The 9,895-nt window shown below is 55.4% G+C and overlaps 3 protein-coding genes across 3 annotated transcripts; 1 reads left to right on the top strand and 2 right to left on the bottom strand.

Annotated features, from left to right (window-relative positions):
- The first annotated feature begins 1,803 nt into the window (after window positions 1-1,803).
- Window positions 1,804-5,353, top strand: CONPUDRAFT_163158 (uncharacterized protein). Its single transcript, XM_007767563.1, has 6 exons — window positions 1,804-1,991; window positions 2,043-2,724; window positions 2,783-4,255; window positions 4,326-4,525; window positions 4,589-4,690; window positions 4,774-5,353. Exons 1-6 carry the CDS (start codon window positions 1,836-1,838, stop codon window positions 5,086-5,088), a joined length of 2,928 nt encoding a protein of 975 aa, XP_007765753.1. The 5' UTR covers window positions 1,804-1,835; the 3' UTR covers window positions 5,089-5,353.
- Window positions 5,319-7,272, bottom strand: CONPUDRAFT_119297 (ARM repeat-containing protein). The gene is made up of 2 exons (XM_007767562.1): window positions 6,297-7,272; window positions 5,319-6,243 (listed from the first exon to the last, which is right to left on the bottom strand). Exons 1-2 carry the CDS (start codon window positions 7,215-7,217, stop codon window positions 5,812-5,814), a joined length of 1,353 nt encoding a protein of 450 aa, XP_007765752.1. The 5' UTR covers window positions 7,218-7,272; the 3' UTR covers window positions 5,319-5,811.
- A 1,044-nt stretch (window positions 7,273-8,316) lies between these two features.
- Window positions 8,317-9,878, bottom strand: CONPUDRAFT_150942 (ARM repeat-containing protein; the record flags this gene model as incomplete). The annotated part of the gene is made up of 5 exons (XM_007767561.1): window positions 8,317-8,520; window positions 8,574-8,593; window positions 9,022-9,070; window positions 9,132-9,430; window positions 9,806-9,878. The coding sequence occupies 5 exons, from the start codon at window positions 9,876-9,878 to the stop codon at window positions 8,317-8,319; spliced, it is 645 nt and encodes a 214-aa protein (XP_007765751.1).
- Window positions 9,879-9,895: the final 17 nt, after the last annotated feature.

Below are 9,895 nucleotides of genomic sequence, written 5' to 3'. Positions count from 1 at the left end.
AGTGCCGGACGTGCCGAAGCTTCCCGGCGGCAATACAAGCACTTGTAAGAAAAGCTCTAAGGTAAAATGATGACGTGGCACTTATTTTATCACGTGCCCCCCCTTAAATGGCATGCCGTCCAGGCATTCGCATGTATGTACCATATATTATGACATAAAACGATTCTAAATACAGTATTAAGTACGTCTAAGAAAACCCCGAGCGAACACGACCGCGGGAAGGGCAGGAACGTTGAAGGAGCCTGTGCTCATCGTGCCCGACGGCGGGCAGAGGCCTTGGGCGGAGGGAGGGGAAGGGGAGCTTTACTAAAAAGGGAGTTAACATGTACATACCATAAAAGGGAGAAACCACAGGTTCCACCTGCGGTGTCGGAGGTGAGAGGATTTGATGGCTAACTAGCCTGCCGTTGCCGCGTAGCAACCCGGCTATCAAGCTTTACATTCCGTGATGTTCAGGTGGAGGAGGCACAGGAGTGGAAAGCACGCTGAGGAGATTGCCGAGGAGATTTCCGCAGCGGGGTGGACGCGCCGGATGAATATATACTCAGGAGGAAACCTTTTCGGAACGCATGAAGCGGGCTAGCCTCAGATCAGTCGAGAGCGGTGGGTGGGTGTTTTGCTCTAATCGCGCAATGCAATTTGGACAGCATCTGGTCTTATCAGCGCCGCCGGATAACAAAAGGTGAGCGTTACCTCACTCTTCGCCACCCGCGATGTGTCGCCACAGTGCGCTAGCGATGATCGATATCCACCGGCATGATCCATGAAGCTTGAAGTCGTGCCACAGCAGTAGTCCAACACGATCATCGCATTGCCAGAAAAGAGCGTAGAGAATTGAGGCGGTTTGGTGTTGTATGAGAAGGCAAGATTGGCACCAAAAGAGAGATGGGCCTCCGAGCGGTCCTGCACCGAGAATGATCTAACCCATGTCGTGAAGATGGGGCAATCCGGAGGCACGGCTAAGTTGGCGTCAATGTATAGAGCAGAAACGTGTTAGCAACGCTTTTAGCCAAAATCAGGGTTGCAAACGGTGTTTTGCAAGTTTTGCGGGGGGACCCGAGAGCCGTCCAGAGCCAAGGAGAATGTGTACCAGTCCATCGGCTCAAGGTCTGGCCCTGAAAGCTAGAACTGGTGACCAGCAGTCCGTTCGCAGATCATGGATGCGGTGCATGAAGAAATTGCGTGGTAGCAGGTTACTATTGCTAAGGCTTTGCACGACAAACTCCTTCACTAAGAGTAGCATACTAGTACTGTCATCGTTGACGTCGCCGGAAAGATCCCTTCTCAGACGAATGTAAAGTGTGAGCGCACGAGGCCATGAGGTAGGAACGCGCTGGGTTGTGGTTGTGCGACGGGGGATAAGGCGAAGGTTAGGGAGCAGAAAAGGGAAGAGATTGCGCATTGGTGAACATATATGAGATCACATGCTGGAGTCGAATGCAAATCTGGCGAGAGAAGGTTTAAAGCCTCGGAGCGGTCTTGTGCGTGCAGAGCAGAGCGTGCTTTGCGAAAGTATGATAGATCCAGTTTGCTGTGGTTACAGATGTGTCCACGACACTAGACACGATATTCTTGCACAAGGATGGTTGGCAGTAAAACTGGGTGGTATGTGAGAGGCGGAGACAAAGATGAGTTTGTCCCTGACGTAATTTGATGGGATGTGATTGGCTAATAGCTGTGAGTGCGTGCATACGGTGCCATGGCCGTTCCGCTGGTTCTGGTCATCGGCGCAGTAACAGGCACTCTCTCCTCCACTCCACCACTCGACGACGGATGTCCACAGTCTCCAGAGCACTCTCTCATAGCTAGCCCTTTGTATCGCCCTCCCCGAGTCCATGGCGAACGGCGCAGCAAGACTCCTCTTCGTGGCTGCGCTCGTCATCAACGTCGTCCTCTGGTCACATAGTAGACATACTCAGTTCCACTCCGAGACTCGTTCCATCCCTGGTCTACTCAAGCGATCCCTGGATGATCTAGCCGTCGAATCCATTGTGAGATATATGCTATCCTTTTATTTTGCGGAGCGCGCTGAATTGGTTTAGTGCGAGCCTCTCGCTCACGATTCATCCGCCCAGTGTGCCCATGTCACCTCTGTCTGCCCCTCATCCGAAACTGTGCTTTCCATACCCTACCTCCAGCTCTACTTTTGCGCGTCCCTCCCCTCCCGCCCCTTCCTTTTCGCCGCCCTCCTGACCTGGCTCGCATTTCTCTTCTCTACACTCGGCATCGCAGCCTCCGACTTCTTTACCCCCAACCTTGCATCTCTCGCCTCTCTCCTCGGGCTCGACGAGAACGTTGCTGGAGTCACCTTCCTCGCTTTCGGAAACGCTTCCCCTGATGTCTTCTCCACATTCTCCGCTCTTCATGCTTCCGCCGGCGGCCTGGCACTCGGCGAGCTCCTAGGCGCAGCGAGCTTCATCGTCAGTGTCGTCGTCGGCGCTATGGCCCTTGTTCGGCCCTTCCGAGTCCCTCGCGCCCCCTTCTTCCGTGACGTGGGATTCTTCGCTGCTGCTGTCATCACTTTGCTTGCCATTCTCTGGGACGGCCATCTTCACGCATGGGAAGCGGGTTTCCTCGCCTTCCTTTATGTCATATACGCGACTGTTGTCATCGTTGGGAGCTGGTGGACACGCAGACGCGAACGCCGGCGGCTTCGCGAGATGCTCGCTCGTGCCGAGTATGGAGAAGAGGATGCGCCTGTGCTCGATGCTTATGATGATGATCGTGCGTCGCCAGTCGTCTGCTCCGTCCCTGCTACTAATCCTTACCCTGCGTCCTGTAGGGAACGAACCCACAATCACACCTCTCACCCTGGTCGCACCCACACCCTCGCGACTGCGTGCGCTTTCCGCCCCTTCGCCACCTGGCTCTTTACTCCAGCCCCCAGCGCGTGGCCAAGACCTAAGCGCCTCCACACCTGGGCTCACCCTCCAAACTCACTTCGAAGGGAGCCGTTCGCCGTCGCGCACGCCGAGCCCCGCGCCTCTATCGGCGGTAGGCATGCCTAGCTTCTCGCTTGTCCGCGCGCTCGAGTTCCGCGAAGTCGTCGCGAGCCTGCGCGACCGCGCCGCCGCGCCCGGCCTCGCCGCGTTCGATAGGCACAACAGCATCCACAGCCACAGCACGCACACGGGGCTCGTTGCGGGCCACTCACCGCTGACGCCCGGTAGCCCGCTGGCGCACACGTCGGGCGTGTACAGCCATGGCCATTCCCCGCTGACGCCGTCGCAGAGACAGAGTCCGCAGCATGCGTGGAGATATCCGCTGCGCACTGGATCTGGCACCGAGCGAGAGCGCGAGACGGACCCGTGGCATGTGGCACTGGCATCGGGGCCGGATGCGGTGCCGCTTCGTGAGCGCACGCCGACGCCGCGCGTTGAGCTGTCGGTGCCGGAGGACGTTGAGCGTGAGGGCGAGCTGTCTGCGGAAGAGAGTGTGGATGGGGGCGAGCTCGAGCGCTCGCTGCTTACGGTTAGGGACGAAGCATTCCACCGACGGTCCCCGTCACCACCGACGATCCCTTCCCTCCCGTCCATCGCTCACACGCCCGCATCGCCGCACGCTCCTCACCTCCCAGACACCGAACACGAACCTCCCGCGTCGTTCTCGCTGTCCATCCCCTCATCCCCATCGAAATCGAAGTCAGGGTTGACGACCCGCGAGCAGATCGTGTACGCGCTGAAAGGGACATACCGCGTGCTCTGCCCGTCGCTCCAGCGCCTGCGGCACAAGACGCTCATCGCGCAGGCAGCGAGCATCCTCGCCGCGCCTGCGATGCTCGCGCTCACGCTCACACTGCCCGTCGTCGTCCTCCCGCCCGCGCACGAGCTGCACGAGAAGCCCGCGCCGGGCGCACCGCAGCTCCCCGACGATGCGGATATGCGGCTGACGGCGCCGCCGAGGGCGGATGGCTCGCCGCCGGGGGACATTGAGCAGCAGCAGCCGCGTCCTCATTTGCATCGTCGGTCCCGCTCGCAGCGCTCGCATCTCGGTGTGCCGGGGAGCCCCGTCAGCGGCAGGAGCGGGGGCACGGGCAATGCGAGTGCGAGTGGGAGGGAGTACGGCGCGTATGCGGATGAGGCAGAGGAGATCGAGGCGGAGCGGGCGATGCTCGCGGACGCGGAGGAGGCGATGGCGCATGCGCACGAGCGCGGTGTGGACGGGGAGATGGTGATGCACGAGGGGCAGTTTAACCGGTGGCTCGTTGCGGCGCAGTGCACGTGCGGGCCGCTGTTTTGTCTTGTTGTTCTCTTCAGTGCGTTTCATTTCACTTGGGAATGAGGGAAATACGTGTTTGTGGGGTGCTGATATCGTTTGCGTTGCAGATGGGTCGAGCGCGCTGCCGTGGTTGCTGGTTGCTGCTGCCGTTGCGGGTGTTGCTGTGGGGTCGCTCGTCATTGCGTTTGGTCATGGGCCGGATGCGGGGACGACGAAGACGGCGCGGATGGTGCGCTGTGCGGCCGGGTTCGCGGTTGCTATTGTGTGGATCATGGCGATCGCCGACGAGGTGGTGAATGTGCTCCGGGTGCGTGTAACCGATATCAAACAAGTCGTCTCATTCCGTGGCTGATTATAAGTCCACGAACAGACGTTCGGCTTCATCTTCGGGCTCTCGGACGCCATCATCGGTCTCACGATCTTCGCGATCGGCAACTCACTCGCGGACCTCGTCGCAAATACTAGCGTAGCCGTACGTGTTCTCGACTTTTCTCTCCTTTAGATCTGTACCCGAGACTGATAAAAAAACCCTTTCTCCCTACACAACACAAAAAGGTGTTCGCCCCCATCATGGGCTTCTCCGCCTGCTTCGGCGGACCGATGCTCAACATCCTGCTCGGCATCGGCCTCTCGGGGCTATACGTCACGTCCGCGGACCCCACGCTGAACGGTGGCCCGCTGCAGCTGCCCCTGACGCCGACGCTGCTCTCGAGCGCGCTTGGGCTGCTCGTGCTGCTCGGCGCGACGCTCGTGTGGGTGCCGCTGCACGGGTTCTGGATATCGCGGATGTGGGGTGCGATCTTGGTTGGGGCGTACGCGGTGTTGATGGCTGTGAATGTGCTTGTTGAGCTCAAGTTTGATGATGCGTAGGGCGTTGGGTCTGTTTCTGTTTTATCTTTTCCGGGGCTGAGGCCGGGGTCTGAGAACAGAGACCTGAGAAGTGCACGGTATTGCTAGCCTTATTGATTTATAGTGCATTTGCTCATGATATATCCAAACACTGACATTGCAAGCTCAATGAGCTCGATCTGGGATTATGGACTGTGCATATGTACATCTGCATCATGAGCGTGCCGCCATGTGTATTATTTTGCTTGAGGATTTATAATATAATGATAATATTTGAGGAACGGACAAACAAAATGTGATCGGAATTTCCTCGACATTGAACTTCGAGCTTCGCTACCCGACATTTTCCATCTGCTGTAGTGACCTCGAGGTGTCCTCTTGTTTGTCTCCAGCATCGATCAGCAACCAGCAAGTCTACGGATTATATATGCGACTAGTTTCTCGCCTCGGATACTAGTTGCAAATGTGTGCTTCAGTTGCTATTATAACGCTGACAGGAGTTCATCTAGTCCGATTCTTCTATCTTCCGTCTGGTCTGCGCTCTCCTCCATCTCCGTGTTTCTAACCTCCCTAGGCGAGCGTCGGCCACGGAGTTGGTCGCCTCCTTCACCCCCCTTCACTCCTTGAACCTCCACATGCTCAAGCGTTATCTTCTAGCTCAGCTTTTGTCAAGGTACCATCGTGCGGGCCAATGCATGGTTGACCGAATGGTGGCGAACCGCGTTAGCCTCGCGTTCTCGTACCTCAGTGCGTCTCGTCCTTGGATTGTTGCTTGCAGGTCTTTGCCTCTTCTCTCCGTATATGCGACCTGGACCTAGTGGCGCCCCTCGCCCCGGAGTCTCCGATCTCGTTCCCTGGTTCCCTCGAAGACGCGTGGCGCTTGGATCTTTGACCGCGTTCCCTCGTAGAGATCGCCTGCCCGGGTTTTTTCTCTTGTTCCTTCTTGGTCAGCCTGTGCGGTGTGGTGGTGGAAGTAACGGATGGGGAAGGTCTAGTGGAAGAACCGGAAGTAATTGCAGCCCGCCATGAGGAACGGGCAGCAGCCCCGAGCAAAGTCGACATGGCGGCGAAGCGATCGTGTATGGGGCCGAAGGAGCGATATTCAGTAGGGAATGCAGTCGGTGCAGTAGCATGCACACGATTGACCCACTTGCGGTCGCGCAATTCGATGACATCCTGGTTGAGCATATCAGTAACCCATCTTCGATTTACTCGAACAAGCTACTTACCAGAAGAATAAACTGCATGCGGGGGCTCACTTTACCGTTTCTAGTAAGCTTCTCCTTCATGCGCTGGAAATACACATCCATGTGCGCCTTTGCATTGGGCGTGTCCAAGATCTGGCCTACTGTCGTGAATAGTTGACACAAGCCCTCAATCTCCTCCTCATTGGGGTTCTCCACGTTGCCAAGCAGCTTCTTCACGCATTCGTGCATGATCCGCTCCGTCAACATATGCAGCTTGAACAGCTCTCCAATGAACTTGATGAGACCAAGACCCCGGCGCCTCGCCTTCTGGGCAGCATAATATTCATCCAAGTACAGCCCCGGGTCGTCTGTCGAGCCTTTCTTTTCGTTTTCGACTCTGTCCTCCTCGTCCGTCGCCTTGGGTTCCGCCGCTGTTGTGGTCTTCTCGCGTATTGCCCAACCACGCTCAAAGTCTTCTTGGCAACGGTTGAGGAGGTATTTGCGGAACAGCTGGCCACCAGCGATCGGCTTGCCCTCCGCGTTCTTGATGTCATCGTCCTGCACGTCTTCGCTAATCTGCCACATCATCTTGCGACAGAGACGCGCGTACATGCTGTTCCATGCGGCCTGGGTTATTGCCGTCTCGAACACCAGACGAATGACCTTAATAAGCGTGCGGCCGTCCTTCTCCTTCTCGCTTTTGTGTGCCCAAGCGATGATCCGGTTCGAGATCGAGGTGAAATTCTTCATCGTGAGTTTGTTCAGGAGTGACCTGACCTTGCGATCCACCACCCAGGGCGGGGCCCTGTCAATAGCGGCACGGATGCGAGCGGCTCGTTCAGCGCTTGACAGACCCTCGCGGTTTGCGGAAACTTTGGGTGGTGCGACAGACTCTAGGCTGACAGGCGCAGTAGCGTTCGATGCGTCACATGCGCTACTGCCGTCGTTGTTAGTGTTCGCCATCTGCGCGCGACTACCGAACTGAAGACCAATGGACGGAGGCCAAAGTGGTTCGCGGCGTTCAAAAGGTGGACGGCCATAACGGGAGTAGGGTCACAGCATAGTCAAGAATAGCATCCAGTAAGAGTCTCCGTTGTTATCGGAGCTTTAATTCCGTACATGGCTGGGCTGAATGTCTTCAGCTAGCAACCCCCCTCATATGTTCAGCAAAGCGCATTTTCTTCCCTGTTCTACTTCGTCAGTCTTCGCCTTATCTCCAGTTACATAACTGCAGCCCAGCACAAACCTGCTTTGTGGACATCATGAGCTCATATTTTATTGTATTTATTCAGGAGGGGAACTTTCCGGCGACGTCAACGATAACGGCACGCTGATCTTAAACGTGGAAGTTTCTATGTCAAGAGCTAGCCATTGCAAGCTACTGCCGTTTAGTTTTCTTCGGGGACCGAAGCCATGACTCGAAAAAGGATTACCTGTCACCATTTGCAATTTTTCAGAGACAAACACTTCAGTCAATAGGCTGGTGCCTTATCCTCTTGGGCTCTGGGTGGCTAAAACAAGTACTATTAAGTTGCGAACACACTTTCGTCCTTTGACGCCAAGTTGGCCAATATAGGTACCTCGGAATTACCCTGTCTACACAACATGGGTTATACCAACCCTGCCCCATTGCTGTTCGGATGCCGTCTTTTTTTCTGTACCGATCGGACCTTCTCACACGAAGTCGATCGCCTCAATCAAATACTCTCATTCCGGAAATACGACGATCGTGCTGAACTGTGCTTGTGGTATGGCTTCAAGTTTCATTAATCATTGCTGGCATACTGTGGCGATAAGTGAGGTAAACTTCATCCCTTCGTTATCCGGCGGCGCTGATGAAACCAGTCCGTCATGATATGTTCCTACTTGGCAGAATGGTGGTGCTATTGCCGATCAGCCTTGTGCGGAGCCCACCAGCGCCTACGTTTTACTTGCGAATATTTCCACGCTGGACGAAGCTGGATGCCGTGTTTCAGGTGCTCGCGAACGAGCTGTGAGACGTCAGCACGACGGAGATTGCGTATGAGGTGTGCGGCTGATTACGAAGCCTGCTTTTTCATGTTCATAGGTTGACGTCGAGCCCGATTAGACCCGCCGGGCCAACCATCTCGAGCTCCTCGATAGCTTGCCAGCTCATGTTCGGTTCGTTGTGCTCGTCGGGGATCCTGATGCTGGTGGACAGGCCAGCTTGAGTGAATTTGAAGGGGTTTCCAATATCGAGGCGAGCATGATGAAAGGTAACCACGTTGGATTCCATACGAGTGTCCTGAAGAAGCTGTGAGAGTTGCTGTGTATAAACGCGTAAACGCTCATGTGTACAAATAACTTGAAGCTAATATCTGTAAAATAGTGTTGAAGGGTTTGGGATAGTTAGTCCCGGAGGCGACGAGAGGACGTCGTATAGCAGGATGAGTGGCTACGAACACGCGCGAAGGCATTGTGTAGCATTGATCATGCCGGCCCTAAACTACTGTATCATATTTTCCTCGAGGCGTCTTCGGTCCAATCCGACTCGTCAAGTTCGATCTCATTCCCTGATTCTGGGCACCTCGCACTCCGATTTTTGCTCTCGTTCCTTCAGGCTGGTCGGCTTACGCCAATTAGAGGGCTGGAGGAAGCGGATAGAGAAGATCTAAGAAAGTAGTTGGAAGTCATTCTAGAGCGCCGTGGGGAACGGATGGGCGAAGTCGGGATGGCGGCGGCAAAGAGGTCGTGTATGGGGCCGAAGGAGCGTTTACGGCGGGGACTCTACTGATCGGTTGCGCACCGACACCCATGGGACTGGCCCACTTGCGGTGGCGCAGCTCGATGACATCCTGATTGAGAGTGTGTCAGCAACCCGCGCTCTCAACGACTCGAACAATCTACTTCACTCACCAGAAGTATAAACTTCATGCGTGGACTCAACGGCGCGGTCTCCATGAAGTCCTTCATGCGCTGGAAATACGGGTCGATATGCGCCTTCGCCTTGGACGTATCCATGGTCCGGCCTGCCGTCGTCAGTCGCTGGCACAGGTTCTCGATTTCCTCCTCTCCGGGGTTCTTGCTGCCGAGCAACTTCTTTGTGCACTCGTGGATGATTCGCTCCGTTATTATCCGCAGCTTGAAGACCTCACCAATGAACTTGATGAGACCGAGACCCTGGCGCCTGGCCTTTGTTAAGACTGCGTCTTGACCTTATGTGGAATATTAGTCGTCACCGTAGTTGACGACGTCAAAGGTTCGTGGTCGTCGAAGAGGACGATATCGAAGGGTTCTTAATAAGTCGTCAGCGACGATGAGGTTCTTAGTCTTAGTGGTTGTCTCAGATCGTGTACTAGGTTGTATCGAGAGTGGTATCAGATTGACTAGTTATTCCTAAGGTAGGACTAGCTTATGTTACATGGGCGAGCAGAGCGAGCCTTATATACAAAGATACGAATGCGCACAGACCAGTTTCCCGATATATCGTACAAGTTAGAGGTCCTGCCTCTTTAGGTAAGAGAAGAAAAAGCGTGTCATAACATAACCCCCTCTGTAGATTCGAGATGACTCGATCTCGATCTACTCACATGCTTCTAACTCGGGCATGTCCTCGTCATCAGATATCTCGTAAGGGGCGGCCTCGGGTTCCTTGGGAACCATAACCACGTCATCCACAT

The sequence above is a fragment of the Coniophora puteana genome (assembly GCF_000271625.1).
Source record: "Coniophora puteana RWD-64-598 SS2 unplaced genomic scaffold CONPUscaffold_3, whole genome shotgun sequence".
NCBI lineage: Eukaryota > Fungi > Basidiomycota > Agaricomycetes > Boletales > Coniophoraceae > Coniophora > Coniophora puteana.
The sequence above is the reverse complement of the archived record's forward strand: the minus strand, read 5'-3'. Positions and strand labels throughout refer to the sequence as shown.